General features: G+C 38.9%; 1 protein-coding gene across 1 annotated transcript; it reads right to left on the reverse strand.

Moving 5' to 3' along the window:
• Window positions 1-8,913: 8,913 nt before the first annotated feature.
• Window positions 8,914-15,281, reverse strand: slitrk3a (SLIT and NTRK-like family, member 3a). The gene is made up of 3 exons (XM_081372126.1): window positions 14,490-15,281; window positions 14,052-14,126; window positions 8,914-13,168 (listed from the first exon to the last, which is right to left on the reverse strand). Exon 3 carries the CDS (start codon window positions 13,117-13,119, stop codon window positions 10,504-10,506), a length of 2,616 nt encoding a protein of 871 aa, XP_081228252.1. The 5' UTR covers window positions 13,120-13,168; window positions 14,052-14,126; window positions 14,490-15,281; the 3' UTR covers window positions 8,914-10,503.
• Between the last annotated feature and the right edge of the window lie 7,549 nt (window positions 15,282-22,830).

Raw genomic sequence — 22,830 nt, forward strand, 5'->3', positions numbered from 1 at the left:
TGGCAGCGGAAGGCTGTCATAGGGAAGGCCTGGAGTCATGAATCACCCCAAACAGATACACCCACTGTCCACATCCTTTAAACAGAGCCAGAGTGGCAGAGGATGTGAACTAGATCTGTATGACTTACAAGCATGTACTGAATAGGTCACCAAAATGTGAAAAAAGACTGACCTAATGCATTAGCATCGATGAATAGAAAATTTGGGAAAACGTAATAAATGTTTGCATGCTCTCTGCAAATAATTCACCACACAAACAAGTCACACAACCTGTGTATGTTGTCATCTGTATTATTCAATGCATGAATTTGTACTAAAATATGGAAGAGTTTGAAGTAAAGGTTCTCTGTAGGGCAGGGCTTTTAAAACTCTTTCTGAATCAAGGACCCCTTTCATACCCCCAAACTGCTAGAATCCCAAAAGTGACATCCTACAATCAGAGAAGTAATTGTTACCATGGAAATGGCTGTAATGCCAGTGACTTCCCCTTTTGTGGAACTTTTGGCATGACGTTGCAAAATTTATGAAAGGTCATCATTGTGAGTTATTGCAGAAATGACTCAAGAGTCATTGGCCCAATCCTAGTGTACGGGGGGCAAATTCAGTCATACATGATACAACCTGACAGACGGCTGCAGTCTAATGCCTGATCTCTGCTCCCATTTCCACATATTGTGTTGTGAAAACAACATCCTATGAATAAGAGCAACACTCGCTAATTAAAATTAAATAAAATTATAAGGTAATCTCTCATGCTGTCAAAGGAAGTCAGTCATTCAGCCAATAAATAAAACAATAAATAATACACTTACACGACCTAAAAACGAAAACGTTTTTCCTTTGCGTTATATGTGTACAAACAGCAATGTTGTCAAACGATTCCTGTTCAGACGGATCCGCAAAAAACACTGTATTACACCGTGTCCTAACAACACGCGATGCCGCGACACGCGATAAAAGGTATCTTTTCCATGTTAAGGCCCGTTCACACCACCAGCGACACGCAGCGACGTGATCCCATTCATTTCAATGGAGCACTGCCGACTTCCGGCGACACGAGCGACAGTGACCGTTGGCGACAGGGCGTGTCAAGCGACACGAGACGCGTGACAAAAGTTCAGAAATTTCAACTTTATGCAAATGAGAAGCGGTTTTCGCGAGCGACAACCGATAGGAAAGAAGACTTTCAGTGGAGCTCAGCTCACGTCACCGTCTCGAGTGCAGGCAAGACAGAAGAGTTCGAGGGCGATTTCACTGTTTTATATGATTTGACTGTAACCTCAAACATGGATATAATAAAATGATGCATGGAAAAGAAACTGTCGACAGTCTCAGTGCAGTCTACCAATAACATTAGACTAGAGCGACAGCACTACGAATGCCCACAAGCGACTTCACAGTACAGAGACTAGCGACATACAGCGACAAAGTCGCTGGCGGTGTGAACGGGGCTTTAATCAGAGTTTTTGTCCTAACCAGGCGCGACGGCGACACACAACGATTCTATTTTAGAAACGGTTTCTATTTTTTTGTGACGTCGCGGCCGGAACAACAAACACAAAGTGTGGCAATGATAATCTCAGGTACTGTTTATGTGCTTTATTTAATGTTAAAAGCGTGTAATGTGACTTTGAATATCATTTAGTGCTCCAGCTTTGTAGCTGTAAAAGCAACAATGGATATAATTCACCTCAGATCTTAAAGTGAAACAAATGGAAACAAGAATGTTAAAACTTTGAAAAAATAAGTGTATTATATGACAAAGATTGTTTTAGTAACTCAGCAGCCTATGTATTTTTAAAATGGTGTAATATTTGTAAATTTGATTATGTAGTTACTTATCCATTTTCTTGCGAGTGACGTCAAGATTACTCTCTGGTGCTGTGCACTTGCCGCGAGACTCCGCCCACACACTGTTCTGATTGGCTGTGATTTTTGATTGACGTTGTGGGTCTCACAGTCGCGTCGCATCTAGTGTGGGCAGACACACTGCCTGTCGCTGGAATCTTACCGCCGCGTATAGTTAGGACACGGTGTTATGCATGCCAGGCCATTAGGTGGCGATGCAATTTTGTAAATAAACACTATGTGCCTAGACTGAAACTGTCCGTTTTCACAAATTTGCATTTTTGTAGTTTACATGGAGACGATAACAGTATCGCAACACGCACTTTGAAACACGTATCAAATGATCACATTTTGAGGCGCCTAAAACGCAGTTGTCGTGTAAATGAACAGGCAAAATGCATAAAAAGTTTTAAATTTTTAGCTGAAAACGGTGTCATGTAAATGGCCCCTAAAACTTAACCTAAACAATGCTACAATATAAAGCAGTCCCAACAAGTGTTTGGACATTCAGGCCACTAAATGTATGAATTTCATTGCATTAGATAAATCAAGCGTAGCGTTAGTTCTGGCAAGTCACGTTAGTCAAGCTCACATCAGCTGACTCTCAGCTGATCCACATCTACCTATAGGAAAAGACGCCTATCACCGTATACATATATAAGCTCCTTCAGTATTATCAGCAGCTATCTCGTTTCTCAGGAGCTAATTACCCTCCTCTATCCCCAGCTCCTCCTCTCGCCCAGTCAGTATGGCATTCTGATTCCCCTTGAATCAGAATAAATTCTTGAATTATGTTGTACTTTAAAATCTTGAATTAAATATATTTGCAAACATTCATGTTGGTTCTGTTGTGTTTACCCCAAGGGGGGTTATTGCTGCTCTCCCTGCTCTTATCCATGCTAGGCTGCATGGATGCACAAGGAGTTCTCGCCCAGGACGGAACCATACCGCCAATCCAAACTGTATGCTAATTGTCAATCGTAATTGACGGTAGTGGTCCTGACAGAAATGCAATAAAATACGAAAGCAAGTTGCACATGAAAATTCCACTTGCTTTGATTATCTAATGAAATGTCATCCATACTTTAAGCGTGGCTAAAATGACAAATATTTTTTGGGGTCACTGTACATCTCATGTGCACATAAATAGACAACACCATATCATATTCTCATTGTATCTAGTTAAACAAATAAAAGTGTCTCAAGTGTTCTCATTTTGCAAAGAATGACCTAAACTCCAAAATGGCAGCAAATTCATTTATGAATTCAGTTTAGAGCCTGTTGTTTTTGCATTATGAGAAAGAACATCTATTTATCTCAGTACGAGCCACCTTCAATTTGACTGTTGGATCTGCAATAACAGAGCTTTCCTGAAAGTGCTTCAAAACCAGAGAGCTTTGGAAACACTCGACTGTAAGTGCATAACATCCATTTACAGAATTCTTTTGCTTGTACACTTCACATGGTTGAAGTCCACGCTGAAAATTGAGGAGAATGTTTTAGAGCTCGAAAACAGAAAAGCCATTTCAACCAATAACAATTCAGTTGCTTGTTTGCATAGTGTTTTTCAATGGTGTGTAAAACTCTCACTGAAAATACCACAATGTACGCTCAGTGTAGTGGTACTCAAACCCTCATGATCTTAGTTTTGGGAGAAAAAAATAAACAAAAACAAATAACAGCTTTGACGTCACTGTAGTGGCAGCTGGAAAATCCTCATATTCACAAAAGAGAAGCCATTTACATACTATAAGTCATTTGAGATCAGCCTGTGGGAAAGAAAAAGCACAAATGAGAATATTTCTTTAATATCTCTACTGTCCTATTCATCAGTGAGATTAAATGTTAATTTGAAGTCATCTGCTCCTCGGATTTTTTGAGAAAGACCCCTTTAAATTAAACATAATTGACATCTGCATCCAGCTCTCTATTTTAGGTACCTCCCTATTTTAGGTACCTATTTTTAACACACACACACCCCTCTGGGTGAATCTGACAGATCCTGTCAAGACTATGTCTGTGTCATATTTCACCCCAAAATAATAATAATAATAATAATAAATCATAATGAAAATATAACCTATTTTTGGGGGTATTATAAATTATTAAAGCTATATATATATATATATATATATATATATATATATATATATATATATATATATATATATATATATATAGTTTAAATGATAAAATATGTATGTACGATGGCAGTATTTACAAAATGTTTGAAGAAACAATCTTTACACAGTATATTACATTATTTCAGTACATTAAGAAACTGAAAATCCTCCCAATAAATAAGAATTACAAAAACGAAAAAAGACCCTAAAAAAGAAGAAAAAAAGATATAAATGAAAAAAATAATAATGATTCATTTTAGGTTGAAATATTGCCATATGTATTAGGCTGCTCACAGTAAAATTTCCGTCTTCTTAAGCGTGTCAAAACTCTAAGAATGCAATTTTAGTCGTATTCCTAACCTTAAGCATAAGTGTGATTCATAAAGGTTCCTATGTGTTAAGACGAGGTCTCAACTCGAGTAACAAGATGGCAGCAGAGAGGAGGAGACCACACCCTTTCTGAAAAAGTCAATGTATTGGAGTTATACAGTATAATGACAGGGGTTTGATAAAAATGTATTATTATTTTTAAGGAGACATATATCAATAGAAAAGGATTCCACATCATCAGTACTTATCTGTGATAATTTTGCACAATGCAAAGCAATTAATTAAAATAAATTTAAATATGAAATGTTTCGGTGTCTTACTTAAATTATTTCTTTATAATTACATCAAATGACTGGTGTCGTGCTGCCGTGACTACCCTTCCAGGCTTTTTGGGTTGACATCATTGTAGCCCTGAGTGCCACCTCATTTAGCACCAAGAGTCAGTTTCTTATAAAGTTTCTTATAGCTTCTTTATAAATAGCTCTCTTAATCAAGTCCTACTTGTTACTAAGATTTTTTTTTGACACTTAATTCAAAGCTTTAACCTATTCGTAAGAGCCTAAGACGGAGCCTCCTGTTTCTGTAGAATAACTTAAGCGTGTGCACAAAAAAAACAAAAACAAAACAAAAACACATGTATACAAAACGCACAAGCACACAACACTTCCTCTTGTGCATCCGCTGCATGCTAACCGTCTAGAGGAAGTCAACAGTGCCAGATTGAGGAGTAAATGTCAGCGTTACAGTTATTAATGATGCGGCTACGTGCAGCTGTCGCACGCAAATGCAAACAAACAATGCTCTGATTTGCATTAAGCAGGTACGAAAGGGTTTGCTGAAAAACTGATTGATGTGGGTTTCATCATCACCTAATGACAGATGACGCAAGTGACCTTGCTTATGTAAAACTTCCACCATTTACCCACTCGCGAATAAACCGCACAACTCTGGCTCAGTGTTGCACAGATGCAATGAGTTTGAAACCTCCCTCCCCCCTCCCACCACAAGAACTTACATCACAAGAAAGTGCACTCACACACACAGTCACGATCAAGTGCTTGAATAGATATTTCTATTGAGCGGTGGCAGGCGCTGCCAGCTTGGATCGATACACTCAGCTGTGTCTGTACCGTTCTGAGGTGCATTCTAATGGCTCCGAGAGCCAAAGGAAGTTAACTGCCTGCTACAATACAGTACACAACACCCTCTTTCCAGCATTCGCACAAACCTCTCTGATGCATTATAGCATAAGAACGCCTGGTAATGTGATCAGAACATTTCCAGGAATATTCACCACCTCGTCTCTTATAAATGAGCGTCTGTCTGTCTGTCTGTCGATCAATCGATCTGTTGATCTATTAGCCTACTAATTTATCCATCTTCGTACCTACAATCCATCCATTCATCCATCCATCCATTTAAGCTGTATTGACATGGAAAAAAATTGACATTGGCAAAGTGTCAGTAACATCATAGGCTGCCCTGTAACAAGAGCAGAATCCAGAAAAGTAAGTGCGAATGCTTTTACACTGCTGCCACCGCAGATACACGCGGATGACACCCCCGACTTCTCTCCATTTATCTATCTGCTCTCATTCTTTGTCCTACATGAACGAGCTGCAAAAAAAAAAAAAAAAAAAACAGGAGACAAAAGAAGAAAAAGAAAACTGCTTTCTGCTCACACCTAAATATCAGCCAGAACACAATGCTGTCTAACACAATACTTGCAATTGCAACGAAAATCAGGGAGAGACTTTTTTCACAAGCACAGTATTCAATTCTCTGCCTCCCTCCTACTGTCTCTCTCCTCTTTTAAACTAAACTATCACATGCGTAGACATGACATGTGAATGGCTGCTCACATGGGGAGGTTTGATATCTATCAGCTCTGACTTATTGCACCTCAGCTCAGAATTTTTTTTGTAATTAATACATTGACATTACACAAACACAGTTTTCATATACAGTAAATGACACTGTATTTTCATTAATTAACTTTGCACTGAAGTAATGTGCATTATTAATACTGTGAATGTATAATGGGATTTGAAACATTTCAGCTCTCAGTTCATAATTCAGAAGAATATAAATGTTGTTTGGTAATGGGAAATGAAAGACTTCACAAAGAATTTTAGCAGATGCAAATCAAACTTTGAAAGAGTACAATCCTAGGGATAGAGCTGGAGTTAATTTCTATTCCGTTTGCATGCAAATTAATTTCAGCACCTTGGACAGCAACCTTCAGCACTGCCACGAGTCATTACATTCTCTATTCCCTCTGGCTCTGAAGCCATCTTCACTATTCTGACAAAATCTGTAAAAATGCTAGCAAATAATGAAAAGCATCCATGTAACTCACACAATAACATACACATGTTTACAATGACCCCCAGAAAGGACACTTAAGCCCCACTTAAAATTTCTGAATGCCATTGTATTAGATAACTAAATATCAAAGCAAATGGCATTCATTTTAAAGCCAGCAGGCATACACACACTTTAAGTAAAGTAAAACAGGAAAATAAATCATAAAACAAGTGTGTTAGGAATATGAAATAGATACTGTTGATAATGGAGACAAAAAGTATGTTGACACTTTGTATGTGTTATTAATGTAACGCTCATACAGTAGGTAATGTGACTACACCTGTGGTTACATTGCCGTATGAAAGGGATACTTCACCGATTAGCATTAAGCTTTGTATCAGTAGAAACCCGGTAGTATTTTAAAATGGCCGTGCTTCCCTCCCTCATGTCCCCCTGAGACGAGAGATTTCTGTATTGTGTGTCTGGAAAAAGAAAACTCAGATGACGCAAACATAGTCATTTTGCGTCATCAGAGGCTTTTTTGGCCAGAGGTTAGAGACTACAGCCAGTAGTAGGAGCTACCGGTAGGCGTGGCTTGGGAGTGGGCTCGTAGGGCAGCGAAGCAAGTGCATTCTGGGAGATGTTGTCTTTCATCCACATGAGCCAAAAATAAGTCTAGAAGGCACCAACTTCTAAAATAATTTCACATTTCTACTACATAAATGACCTGATTTAAATACACATTCATCTTCCCAGCGGTGAAATATCCATTTAAACCGAAATTATTTCAAATCTCCAATAAAAATCATCAAAACACTAGCTTATTAAAAGACATTGAGCAATGAATGTTATGAAGAAAAGTAAGAAATATGTCATACAGAGTAATAGTAACCAGAAATGCTTGCATATTGCATATTGATTGCATATTGATCTTCATTCAATTGCACTCCAACAAATATATTTTCAATTTTGGGTACATTCCAGAAGATCTGATACTATCTGATTCTACATGCTTGGCCTGTTTAAATTCAATTTTATATTCCTCCCCCGTTTCCTTTTTAATTTTCCCCCTCAATCCATCTCCCTGGGTTTTGATCATTTTTAGCTAATTAGGCCCTTTGAAAAGCCCAAGAACAAACCATCAAGAGGAGGAAGAAAGTAAGTGAAATTAGAATGAATCACAACAAACCCCCACAGCAAAGACCACATAAAAAAATAAGCAAGGCAAAGACGGCAGCCATGTCGATGGTTCGCCAGGACCAAGCCACAAAACAAAACAATGACATTGATGTAGGAAATCGCTCGATACTACAAATGAGCTACAATGTGTTGACATAAGTCAAGTATAGATTACATAAACCCTAACCAACCAAATTATAATTTGCCCTGGTATAAATCTAACAAGCAAAGACTAAACTCAGGGGAATGTATTAATGGGGGGGTGGGGGGGGGGTGGGGGGGTGGAGGGGGGGATGGGGGGTAAAGCAATGAAGGTCAATAACATGGCATAACAAAATAAAAAAAAAAACCTATAGCACTACCTTTTTCAGCAAAAGACGGCAAGGACAAAGTAGCAAAAAGCTAATTTGTTCTGGGTAGTATATGTAACTACGGTCATAACATGGTCCGGACTCCCCTTGAGTCTCTAAAACAGTGCATTTTGTTATTTTGAGGTAATATCCTTAATTTGTTTGTATATTTGTATATTAGTTGTATATTATATAGATTACTGCAACCAATGGGGAGGCAAATTAAAAAATACAATAACAACTATTTGTTGCTAAGACAAAAATGACAGTTCTAATTACATATTTAACCCAGGTCAACTCTAAGGAAAATTGTTCATTCAAAAAAGAACTCTGTTGACACCACCGTCATCCATCATTAGCTTCTCTACCCTTTAGCAAAAAATAAAGATCATTACATTGAAATATAGAGACAAGGACAACCTAGATGTAATCCACAGCAAGGTGACATTGTCCCTATGACCATTACTGTCCCCTAAGCAGTTCTTCATCACAGTGAAGAATCCAGACAGCAGCTGAACACATCTTTAGTTAACACTACACAATCTATAAGTGACACATTCACTTACAACAGTTACACCTCACATTCTACAGAAGAATAATTCACAGTTCTAAAAAAGAATGCAGAGAAGAAACAAACCCAGTAAAGACACTGAGAAATGGCATTTGCATGCACTTTAGGGCACCAAACTAACAACCATTTATGAATATTTCTGACAGAAAATGTGCTCTGTTTGAACATATTATTGATGTGAAACAGATTTCCACAAAAAGGGAGTGCTGTTAAATATGGACCAAGCAAAATTTATTGAAATATTGACAAAACAGTCTGGGTAAAAGATGAATGTAGGGGCAAAATATAAATAAAATTATTGTTGGGTATTGAACAGAGGAAACAGAAGCTACACTTGTCAACTGAATAATAAGAACAAATGAATAACTACTGTTCTGCATCCTTGACAGCCCCATGAAAAATAATCATACTTAAATGAATTGTATTTCAAAGTTTGTATTAAATGGTTATGGATAGAACTTCAAGGTAACTGTCACTGGCAAACAGACATATAATATTTGGTTTTAAAAAATAGCCATTTTGTTGTCGAATGGGGAGTAGAAATCCTTTTTTGTCGAATAGATCACTTTCTAGTTTGTAATCATGTCACTTAAGTGATGCATCAACAGAAAATATAAAATACCCCCAACACAAACAAGCAGAATTTATAATCTAATGTCATGTTTCACAAAGTTGTATATCATACCTGATAAATAAGTGGCGTTCCTCAAATAATCAAACATCAATTTTGTCCATCCACAGACATGATGAGAGCGTGTCTCTCTATCTCACTCTTGTGGACACATGTAAAAGTGACATTGCATTAAATATTCATCTCAAATGTTGTGTAATTTAGTAAGCAGTGGACAGGTATAAAAACATACCTTACAGAAAGACTCAAATCTAATCCAAGGTCTTCTTTTCTTGTCCAAACCCATCGATGACACATGCATACAGGCAGGACCATCAGACTGTCTCAACCTGACTTCTAGCAGCAATGAGACCTTGATAGGTTAATGTGCATTTTATAATTTGTCATTTGAAGCGCCATACCAATACGTCCAGTCTATTTCTCACAAGCAGTATGCATTGGTACCCTTTTTATTTAAGACTTTGTATTTTTATTAAGAAGGCTATACCAGACGCATAATCACTATACATTGATTTAACATTACCTTTACAATTAAATCTTTCACTGAAATTACAGAATAAATATATGCACATTTTTAACTTTGTCAAATCTTTGTGAGAGAGAGAAAACATTAAAAGTGCTTCCTAAAAAGCTGTTAGTGATAGTATCCAGAAGCATTTTTCTTAAGAAAGTGCATTGAACTCCATAAAATCTTGAAGTGTCATTATATATTCACAAATATTGATCCTCTGGTGCGTCCTTGAGATAGAACTCAGTCTTTTGCTGTATAGAAAATTAAATAGACCACTCAATGGGTAATACGTCGCTGTATCTCTATAGCAGGTGAGTTTTTTGATCAATGACCTCCATCTGCAGTCGAATGCATGCAGCAAACTGCAAATATTCTACAAACTGTGCCAGGCGCTCCGGAGGTTCAACAACAAATCTGTTCCGTACAAAAATAATGGGTGGTAACATTGCTGGCTACTCTGAAAAAAAGGCACTTCATTGAAAAATCTGAGTATGGCCTTTCCTCCAAAAGCGACTTGGGGGAAATGTGTGTGTGAGTGTATATGTGTACGTGTGTGAAACATATAATTTTGCCATGCTTCTTTTTTGATACGTATTATTTTGGGGCGAGAAGGGGTTGTGAAAGTGAGTTTACTCTTTTATTTTTCTACTCAATTAAAATCTATACGATTTCTCTAAGACTTCGAGGTAATCCGGCTTGGTTTGGAGTTTCGCCCTTAACTCGAGGTATTCACTTTGGGTTTGCTCAGGGAATCCTTTCCCCGCAGTGAAAAGTAATGTTTCTTTTAATCTGGCGTCTTGCTGTAAATCAGGGTATTGCATTCCAGGGGGATGTGCATGTGCAACGTGCATGTCCTTTAATTTGGGAACGGTGCCGTACAGGCAGTCTACAAAACCGACCGTAGGGGTTGGCCTCTGGCTGTCAATCACGGTAGGGCAAAGCACTCCGTTCTCGTGAAAGCCAGTCATGTCACCGGACTGATTGATGGTGACAATGGTGTTGAGCTGGGAATTGGACACCGCCATCGTCCATTCCTTCTCTTTCTCCAGAAGAGTTCGATAATTACTGTTATTTTCCTTGGTTTCTGCAAACTGCTCGCCCTCAATCTCTCCTTCTCGTGGTTTGTAAATGGGATTGTTACACATTTGAGTAACGGGATGGGGTATGTAGTCGTAGACGTGACGGGGTGGCTTCTCAGGCGAGGCAGTCTGTCTTTCTTCAAAGATCTTGCACTGCATTTGAATGCCCGTTAGGTCCACCTCCTGTCGCTTCCTGAAGGGAAGTTTCTTTCGCCTCCGTAGGACGAATGCGAAGAGACCGGCGGCCACAAACACAGAAGAGATGAAGAGAATAAGCAGGCTGAGAATCAGCACAGAGAGTGGGACAGCTCCCGTTACCGGCGCTTGTCCTAATTCAGAGCCGCTGGTGGCCGTCATGTCATTGGGGAGAACTGGAGAAGAAGCGGTGAATTTCAACTCAGGACAGATGACCTCAGCCTCCAGGGTGCGCAGATCCTTGCCAAGGGCGAAGTCTGGGGTCTTGCAGGTCACTTCTCCAACGACAATGACGGAGCTGAGCTTCTCAATCCATTGCTTGAGTGGGATGATGTCACAAGAGCAGTCCCAGGGATTCTGGTGAAGGTCGATTTGAACGATGGAGTGGAGATGCTCCAGTACTCCGTTCACAGGAAGGTACAGAAAGTAGTTGTTGCGCAGGTTGAGTCTAGCTAGGGAAGTGCCGGCAAAAGCATCCACAGGCAGGGTGCGCAGCAGGTTGTCATTGAGAAAAACCAACTGCAGGTTTGGCATGAGGCTGAAGGCAGCCGGTTGGATCTCTCGAATGACATTGTACTCAAAATACAGGTAACTAAGTGCCTGCAGACCACGAAACATGCCTGGAGTGAGCCTTTCAATGTCGTTGCCATTCAAATATAAACTTTTTAAATTAGGTAGGTTCATAAATGCACCCTCTTGAACATATGATATCCGATTGTTACCCAAGTGCAATAAATCCAAGCTAGAGAAGTTCCAAAAGTCCGACCTATAAATTTTCTGAATCAAATTCCCACTTAAATAGAGTTTCTTGGCGTTAAGTGGTCGTGGCAGCAGCTCAGAAATGTTGTGGAAGCTTTTCTCTTTACAATTGACGGTGAGGCCCAAGTCATTGATGTGTAAATTGCACGTGCACCCTGTTGGGCAAATGATTGGTATAGGGGGTCTGGTCTGGTAGGCAGCGATTGGAGGTTGATTCAACCCTGGGTAAATGCTACGAGGAGTGGGTGGTGTTTTTGTGGGTCTGGGCCGTTTAGTCGGCTTTACGTGTCTCTCTCTGTACTCTACTGAGGAAGCTGTGTTATGAAAGGATGACAACATAGACGAAGGCTTGGTGGGCCAGACATTGTCGTTATTAAATGGTAATCTGGGAATGCCATGTTTGGCCTCCAGCTCGGCTTCGGAGAGTAAAGGACAAAGTTCACTTCTCTTGATCTCACGAAGGTCCTTACCATGTAAATGAAATGGGTATTCACAAGTAATGTCACCCACCAAAGCTGTATAGGGTATGCGCTCCAGCCAGGTTTTGAGCTGCACAATGTCACACACACAGTTCCATTGATTTTCCTCTAGCTGAATCTCCATCAAGCTGCGACCAATGTATTCCAAAGTCCCTTTATAGGGTAGAATTTTTAAGCGGTTGCCACGTAAGTCAAGGTGCGTGAGTGATACGGACCTGAATAATAAATTGGGTAGCACAGGTATCAAATTGTCATTCAAAATAAGTACTCTGAGTTTGTGCAGGTTCCGAAACGCCCCGCTCTCTATTCTCTTGATGACGTTGTAATCCGCCTGAAGATACTCAAGGCTCTCCAGCCCCATAAAAGTGTCATTCCTGAACACCTCCAGTTTGTTTTCATGCAAAAACAGCTTTTTCAAGATGCTCAGGCCATTGAATGCGCCCACATGTATGTCCTGCAGAGCATTATTCCCCAGATTGAGTGACACAGCATTGTTGAGATGCAAAAAGCTGTTAAAATACAGCTTGCGCATGGAGTTCCTTTGCAGATTGAGTATAAAGGGTCTCGTCCATGTCTGGGAGATCTGACTGACATTTGTAAATCCTTTGCTGTCGCAGTGGACGTGGAAAATGCCCTCCCTGACTTCACAGTAGCAAGGGTCAAAGCAAGGCTCATCTATTTCTTCCGACTCGTCCAACAGAGGGATCGGCGTAGTCCATCCTAAAGCTATTGTGCTTAGCAGGGTAAACCACAGCATCCTTCCGCCGAGTCCTGATGAAGTTAAGGCTGAGAGCCACTTCACAGCACTGCAATAAAACACAGAAAAAAAGAGAAGCGTGTGAGATGAGAAGGCTCAGACAGCGAGTGACAGTAGCAATGCTTTGAGCGTTCCACACAATAAAAAAACACCTCCTCCTTCCACATCATTGCATGTTTACGATAAAGATCATGCATTATCATGGGTTGGACTGGACATCTGTCACTCGATGATAGCTTACACTACACCCAAAAGCAGGACTCAATGGCATAATCACCACTAATGTTTTCAAGCATGACATGAAAGAAAGCACATTTAACCTGTTCAATGCACTTCAACATTAAAAACAGTCTGTTTCGAGTCTCACTACAGCTGTCACACACATACAAACAGTGCAGAACAAGAAACATTTGGCAAAATATTACTTTTGTTACTTCCGAATAATCAGCCTTTTCCATGTTCTTGGAAAGCTCAAGTGCATTGAATCAATAAAAACATGAAATAAAAATAAATACATACTTAAATTAAATCAACCACTGCATCCACTTAACATTTCAAAAAAAAAAACAATGACAGGTGCATCCTAAGACTGTCGCCAAAACACCAATTAGACCTTCAATGCATAACGGAGGTTATTTGCTTTCCACAGTCTGAACGCACTTAATTAGCACAGATGTTATCAGAAGATCAGTGAAGAAACTCAGAGTCAAATGCTGCTGAGAGTACCACACTCTGCGGATCTCTTGGCTCTCGAAAGGGAAAAAAAACAACCAAAAGCTCTCGAAAGATCCGTGTTTTCCGTCCAGAAAAGACTGCAATTTTCCATGAATAGCGCACTTTGTATTTTCTTCCCACCCTTCTCTGGTGTCCTGGCTTTAGCAATCAATTCTAGTGCCCTTCCATTCCCAAGTGATAACATAGAGGATACCTACTCGGTTTCAGCGGTGTCCAACTTTACATCTCCAGGGTTTGGAGACGGGTGGTCCCAGGTTGCCTTCGATGGGTGGCTAAAAAAAAAAAAAAAAAAAGGAAAAAAAATCATGCAATGGAATGAAACAGTTGAAAATCTCCCTACTTTACGCATAAATAAATAAATTCCAATGTTTAACGAAATTTAGATTTTTTTTAGAAGTATTTAGTAAAAAAAATAAAAAAAATAAATATATATATATATTAATGTTATTATTTTTACTATTATTCGTTTCCAAAAGTACCATTTGAAGCTGGGTGATATGTAAAGCAGTCTGCGCAGTTACATCAGAAACAAGTCAATGCATCATTTTATTAAATACAGAGATTATTGCTGTGGATCACCCAGGTCATTCTCTCGTCTCCAAAAGTATGTGAACATCTGAAACGACAAAATTCACCTTTTTTTTAACGGAGAATCCGAAAACGGCGAGTTTAAAGATTTCCTGTGCTTTCCCTCTATCTCTCTCGCTCTCTCTAAGACCAAGAAGAGAGAAGATGAAGACGTGATTTGAATAAAATCTCCTTTTTTGGTTGTGTTTTGTGATGCCGGTTCGTTCAGTTCTGGAGCTCAGTTCCGTTTGAAGCGGCTCGGTTCGATTTGTCCCACTGCTGCGCTGCTCGCGTCTCTCATCGTGTCGGTGAAAAGCTTCGGATCGTCACGGAAATAAGCTTTAAGAAAAGCGAACAGGGAGGGAGAGGGCAGAGATTGGAGAGACGGCGTTGGCGGAGAGGGTTGGGATGGAGGAGGCACGAGCTGTTGAGCGCGCTGAGTGCCGCACCGGGAGCGCGCGCGCATCAGTGTGTTCTCTCTCTCTTGCTCTCTCTCTTTTTCTTCGTCAGCGATGTAACATTATGTTTAAGGGCGATCTCATCTCCGATTCGTGTTCTGAGATAAAAGCCACAGCTTATTTAGCACCGAGCTTCATCGGTGAACTCTTCTGAGGCTTTGAGCGTCCATTCTGTTCCGTTTTGCACAATATCATATTTCTTTCCTTGGGAAAATACTTAATTCGTTGGAATAAGTGTCCAGGTTTTCTATTTAACAAAGAAAATTAAGAAACAAAACTAAGCAATAAGTATTTTTTCCCCTCTTGATACATTTAGTTTGGATTCATCTGCAGTGAAGGCAGCTGAGGTAAATTATTCCATAGCGTCCTGCTGTGTGAATCTCCGCGCGCTTCCCGCGCCCTGTCTTCCCGCGCTCTGCCTGCAGCGGGCAATCTAGCTCTGCACGTGGGCAGTGGCGATGACAGGATGCCTTTATTCTGCAAATGTACATGGAAATGAAGGTGAGGTTATGAGGTAACACGCTATAATGTGATTTATTAATATTATAAAAATAATTATTACTTTAAATAATGCTAAATATATAATTGACGTACTGTAGATTAAAATAGATTTGCAATCAAACTTTAGTGTATAGGGGAAACTGGAGCTAGTTGTTGCACTTTTACTGTGAATATTTCAAAGGATATATTTATTGCTGAAATTAAATTTCTATAGATAGACAGCCTATACAGTAAAGCCCAATGATAGCCCAACTTACCTTAAATGATATTTATGGAAAACTTTGACCTTTGGAAACAACAAAGAAAACAGGCATTTGTGTAATTTGCTTTTTGACTTATAGTTACTGATATAGTTGTGACAACTTTCCTGTGCAAATATGGTCTGGGTCTCCCTTGTATTTTGCACTTATAAATGCACTTGAACTACTGGTCTGTATATATTTAACATCTTATCTAACAGGTACTTAATACTGTATAAGTTATTATAAATTGTTAGTAGCAGATTAAACACATTTACGCAGGATGTCATAATGAGATGTTTCTGTAATGTTCATGAGTAAGCTTAATTAGATTGTTCAAGGATGATAAAAAAATATAAGGGTGATGGTTATGATAATGATGACGACTACAACTATAATTATCATGACAATCATTTTTGGTTATTACAGATAAAATCTGTGATGCTAATCAAAACAGCTTTATGCATTACGCAGGCATAAGGCTGCTAAACTCTATGAGATTGTGTTTTTCAATTTTATTCCCCTGTAGTGTTCTCACCAACATCTGTCCTTCTGAATAGATAACTTCCCCAAATGGGTGTCCCCAAATCCTTTAAACTGACAAAATGTTACACAAGAATACATAATCAACATAATTTATATAGCCTAATGAAATTTAACTGGGCTGAGATTTAGGAATAATGTTCAACACATATTCACTGTTTTGCTGAAATTGGTGGACTCCAGGTTTCCATCTCCTATCGTTAACAGAGCCGGATTAACGCAAAGGCAAACTAGGCACGTGCCTAGGGCCCGATTGGCGGGATGGGGCCCAGACAGAGGGACAAAAAAAAAAAAAAAAAAAAAAATTAAATGTCCTATCTACAATTTATTTCAAAATGTAGCCTATTAATCAACTAAAAATAGTGACGATGTTTATCTTAACCATAGACTGTTACATTACGTCACATTAACGCCAGCCCATGACTGTAGAGGCGCCAGCCAGTTTAGTCCGAGGGGACGTCAGAGGCGATCAGAGGCGGTCAACGAACGCATCCATCAGGTGCTGAGTGCGAAGCAAAAGCAGAAATAGGCACGCAAAGAAGCACAGCTCGTAATGCAGGTCATCGATTTTGGTGTGATTGCAATGTATTTTAAATATAAACTTGTGGGCTACTGTAGATCAGCGTCATTTCTGGAAAAACCATTCACCGCTTTATGAGTTTAAAAGAGCGCGCGAGCGTCATTAACGTGCCCAGACTCGACGCTTTGAATTTGCGCGTACAATCAATGAATAACATCGCGTCCAGAGCTGACTAGTAAAAAAGCTACAAAAGTAAAAGACAAGACGTTTGTATTCAAAGTTAAAAAACCAACACACTGCAACATTTTTAAATGTTTCAAATAAAGGATCTCATATCTATGGGTCTATCTTCTATATTCTGATGCTGATGATTAGATAATACCCTGACATCATAGCCTATAGGAATATTAGTTTAGATTTTTTTTCCTGCTCAGTAGCGATCGTGTCTTTCTCTTCCACTTGATTTGTGTATAGCATATTTAAGGTAGCAATGCAATACATAATAACATATTACTGATATTAATAATATGACAATATCTGCAGTCAATATTGATTAAATGGGAGGGAAAAATCCTGCCCATAACGCAGAAAAATGATAAAAGCACGTTCATGATGTTCATCTACTGAAGTGGTATTCTGGAACTGTGAATAAACTGAATAAAACAGCAAAATAACAACAATAACAATAACATCTTCATTAAACAAAAAAAGAGATTAGCTTAGATAAAGTTTGATAGGCTACCAGTAAAAAGTCTGGACCCATTACTATTTTTAATGTTTTTGAAAGAAGTTTATTATTATGCTACAAGCCTGCATTTATTTGATCAAAAATACAGAAAAAAAAACAGGAATATTCAGCAAGGATGTGTTAAATTTATAAAAGTGATATTGAAGACTTTTTTAAAACAACTTTTTAATAATCAAAGAATCATGAAAAAAAGTATCACATGTTATAAAATAAATATTAAGCACCATTTCTAACATTTGATAATAAATCAGAATATTATAAAGTTTTCTGAAGGATCACGTGACACTAAATTCAGCTTTGCATCACAGAAATATATTTTAAAGTATAGCCTAGTAAAATAGAAAACCATTATTTTAAATTGTAATAATATTTCACTATATTATTTTTCTGTATTTTTGATCAAATAAATCCAGGCTTGATGAGCATAAGAGACTTCTTTCAAAAACATTACAAATAGTAATTTGTCCAAACTTATGTACTGTGTAAGTAAAAATATACTAAATTTAAAATTAAATGTTGTATAAATAAAAAGGTTAGGAATCATATTTGTTTCAAGTGTGTTTTATTGGGGGTGGGGGGCCTCCAACATGAATTTTGCCTAGGGCCTCCAAATGTCTAGATCCGGCCCTGATCGTTAATATTTGTGCTCCTGTTTAACCAGGATTATAACTTGAAATCAACTCATGTAATCTGTTCCATTATATAAATTATTAATTATAATATTTGAAATAATGAAGTGAAATGGATTGTAAAAAAAAAACAAAAAAAAAAAAACCGCATTGGTTACAAAATTGCTGTTTACTCATAGCACAGCCACCAGTGAACTTTTTTTTTTTTTAATATTGCATAATCATTCAGAATGATTGTGCTATTCCATGTGTTGCCCTTAGATGTTTCACATGAAGTACTTTAGATTGTGATGTGCATTTCTCTGTTCTTGGGTTTCTCCACCCCCTGTCCAAGGCCTCAATTACTCAAAGGTAATAAGCTGCAGCCGCCTAAGTGCTTTGTACCTTTGTACTGCTCAGTCACTCCAGAGACCCGAGGTCTGGCATCCACGTGTGTCACTTCCTTTATATATATGTATCACACAAGTAGCCATGCGATGCCACTCTATATCTGCATGCTGTCACAGCCATACTGATAAAGAGCCATATTGCAGTGTGATAATGTGTATATAACAGTTCAACAGCACAAGTGTTTAAATGAATAAGAAACAAAAACGTGGTGTCTTTAAAAACCCTTTTGCAGTGTGATAATGTGTTTATAACAGTTCAACAGCACAAGTGTTTAAATGAATAAGAAACAAAAACGGGGTGTCTTTAAAAACCCTCTTTTGAGTGGAACTAGTTTACTTCTGCCATGGATTCAAATCTCAATTTGACAGTTTAACATTTGAGCCCAAGGCTTAGAGCTAGTAACAAAGGAACGCTGCATTGTTTTATTGCAGCTTATTGTATTATGTGGAGTATTATGAGAGAGATCAATTAAGCGAGTGCATTACCTGCATCTAGCTGATATTTTCTTCATGTCAATCTTATATTCATAATCACAAAATCAGATTGAATGTCTGCTGAGGAAAGCGATATCTTTGTATTTGTCCTTTAGCCTTAAAATGCTAGTCAATGCATTTGTAAGTTACATCTTATTGTTGACAACCTTGTTTCAGCCCCTTTCAATATAAAAGTCTATGCTACTGACTTGCTCATAAAGACAGACTTTGCTGCCATCTAATGGAAATCACAATCACTAACAGACCCTTTCTCAATACCAAATATGGCATATTATTTGTATAAAATATTTATAAAAAAATAAAATAAAAAAAATAAAAAATATTTGCTATTATAAAATTATGAGAAGTTTGTACATTAATAGGAAATAAACAAGCAAACGGTCCAGTCAAAAGTACAAAAGCAGTGCTGGTTATAGTACAGGATTTCATTTAAATAAAAATATAAAGTTATAAAACTTAACTTTACCATTAGCCAAATCTTTTTGCTCTGGAACAAGTAATAGATTAATAAGAACACAGATTTGCCCGTTTGATATACCAAAAATGAATTATACTTTGTTTAAACACTATCTTGATTCTTGAGATAAGAGACAAAACATGTCCTACACACAAAAACCCTCTTTATGTTAAAAATAAAGAAATTCATCAAAATTCATTAAATAAAGTTACATGGCCAGACGCCATCGAATGTGAGCATTTGCCCACTCAAGTCGGTTACGACGACGAACTGCAGTCAGGTCGAGACCCCGATGAGGAAGACAAGCATGCAGATGAGCTTCCCTGAGACGGTTTCTGACTGTTTGTGCAGAAATTCTTTGGTTATGCAAACCGATTGTTGCAGCAGCTGTCCGGGTGGCTGGTCTCAGACGATCTTGGAGGTGAAGATGCTGGATGTGGAGGTCCTGGGCTGATGTGGTTACACATGGTCTGCGGTTGTGAGGACAGTTGGATGTACTGTCAAATTCTCTGAAACGCCTTTGGAGACGGCTTATGGTAGAGAAATGAACATTCAATTCACGGGCAACAGCTCTGGTGGACATTCCTGCAGTCAGCATGCCAATTGCACACTCCCTCAAAACTTGCGACATCTGTGGCATTGTGCTGTGTGATAAAACTGCACAATTTAGAGTGGCCTTTTATTGTGGCCAGCCTAAGGCACACCTGTGCAATAATCATGCTGTCTAATCAGCATCTTGATATGCCACAACTGTGAGGTGGATGGATTATCTCGGCAAAGGAAAAGTGCTCACTAACACAGATTTAGACAGATTTGTGAACAATATTTGAGAAAAATAGGCCTTTTGTGTACATAGAAAAAGTCTTAGATCTTTGAGTTCAGCGCATGAAAAATGGGGGCAAAAACAAAAGTGTTGCGTTTATAATTTTGTTCAGTGTAAAAGTCATGAAAGAGTTCAACACAAAATATGCTTCAAAATGGGATTCAAAATAAAATTTGGAAATGATTACAGTTCTACTGTAGGAAAATGTAAAACATTATATAAAATGAATACGATTCCACTGAAGCACTCTTGAAGATGCTTTTTGGAACATTATTAAATTGTTGCAGCACATTATCATCTGGTTTTGTTCATGTCAGCTCCACAATTCCTCACAGTATAGCCATTTGGAAATGCACATATTCAATTCAACATTTCACAAGCTGTTATGCTGATTGTAGAAGAGGAAGTCAGATGCGCCGTCTGTTGGACACCACTATCCATTCAACAAACATACAGGACAAGCTTAAAGGTGCTCTAAGCGATGTTGGGTGACGTCTCTCCTCTAGCTAACTTCCCTCTTCATGCTTCTCTCTCCTCCACTCCCCACACCCCCCTTCATCTGCATGCGCACTAACCCCCCAACCCCCAAATCATTATTGTCAGTTATTGGCTGGAACTCTGTTTGTTACGTTTCGTGGTGCAAGTTGGCCCAGTTTGTTTTTGTTGCCGTTTGTGGAGCCTGGGCTGTCTAGGGTTTTCCGCGGGCTGTCCACGTTTTTTTTTACAGTGTGTTCAGGGGACATGCAGCTAGCGGATAGTGAGGAGATGTTTGCTGTATGTGACAAAAAATGTTTCAGCCTAAAAAACGTGTGACATCGCTTAGAGCACCTTTAAGTAGTGATCATGCCACGATCATGCGAACGGACAGCCAATCAAACCACAGCATTGGTTGGGTGACTGTGTGCAGAAGTTTTTAGTTTTGTTTTCACTCGATCAGAGAGAGTTGGTTTGTGTGTTGTTTTTTTCCTAATTCCTGCCGGAGTTGTGTGTCATTAATTAAAAGTAAGAGTTTATTTATCTTTTATATAGCTGTTTCTACTGATTACAATAATTTGCTGAGTTGTTCATATGTAAGATAAAACAGATTCACGGAAGACCCACAGCTCTGCTCTAGCAAAGGTTTGAATCACTAGCAAAGGTTTTAGAATCGTCTTATGTGAATCTGTTAATGTCATTGTGATATATATCCACCTAATTCAAATATTAGTTAGTTTATAAGTGTGATTAATCTGTCAAATGTGCACTTGATGTATATTTACCTATGCATATTTATATTTGGTTCATAAAGCTTACAAGTTTCAGTATGCACATTATTCATAGTATTACAGTGATGTGTGCAGCTTTACATCTGTTATGTTATCTGGTTAACTGGTATATCTGGTATATCTGGTAATGTTATCCTGTTTATTCTAGACTCACTTAATTTATGCAATTTATTTCTCCTTTCCTTTGTTTAGACCACACACACACACACACACACACACACACACACACACACACACACACACAAACGTGCATATACTAATGACCACCCATACCAATGTAACCAGTAAACTTGATGGACAATAAAGTCATTTAAATGGGGTTCCTGTCTCTGTGTCCTTACCGACACACCATGGTGATGACCAAATCTACCTAAGAACCAGACCACTTTCATTGCATTATTGGTCCTTCGAGCCGGCGCCAGGTTGTTACCATGGTAACCCCAGAGTCTGAACTGTCAAAGTCTGCCCCTGCCTCATCCTGACATCCACACAGAGCAATTCAGAGGCCTGTCTACCTAGATGATTACAGTATGTGGTCGACTATGAGGGGAACCCATCAGGGCAGGCTGTTAGACCTAAAGAGAAAGCAATGGTGACTTCAACCCCCATCTCTCAACACCCAATGCAGAACAGCTGGTTCAACAGAGGACTTTATGCTGCAAATAATGTAAATTACCAAGCAACAGAGCAAGACTGCTAGTCGTAAAATATAACTCTTGGAGAAAGTCCTGCTACACAGAACTCCTCAAGCATCCACCCACTCCTCACAAGCACCATCCCAGCATCAGACACTTAGGACCCAGATTCTTACATCAATGGAGAAAGGACAGCTGATATCCGATGCTAGCCCTGATGATGTCAGCTCAGATCGTCATTCTTGGCCACAGCCTGCCAAACCCCAACCCCCCTTTTTTGAGAAGCTTTCACAAGTACTGAGGAAAACCCAAATCAGAGACACTCATTTCCAGTCACCACCTCCTGTGAGCAGAGAGATTGCCCTGTCGGCACACCATTATGCCTCACTATGCGGCAGTCCCCCGTCAAACCCAACCAGAACCTAGTGCACAATAGAGAAGAGCCCTGAATTAAACATTTGGCTCCTCTCCCTGAACCAAGCCAAACCGCCCCACTTCTTTTCAATTAAATATCCCCCTGGAGACTTTTCCAGCACACAGTCAGTTTGTTTCAGAGACTGAGCCAATGCCAATAACTGTGTACCCAGTTACACATCTCAGCTTAGGAATGAGGCTGTACCCTACATCCCTCATCATACTGGCTTCCAACAGTAGAAGGCCCAACCTTCCCAGCTTTCATTAAAGAGGACAGAGCCCAGTATGTGGAA

The sequence above is a fragment of the Scardinius erythrophthalmus genome (assembly GCF_964197995.2).
Source record: "Scardinius erythrophthalmus genome assembly, chromosome: 8".
In the NCBI taxonomy this organism is placed as follows: domain Eukaryota; kingdom Metazoa; phylum Chordata; class Actinopteri; order Cypriniformes; family Leuciscidae; genus Scardinius; species Scardinius erythrophthalmus.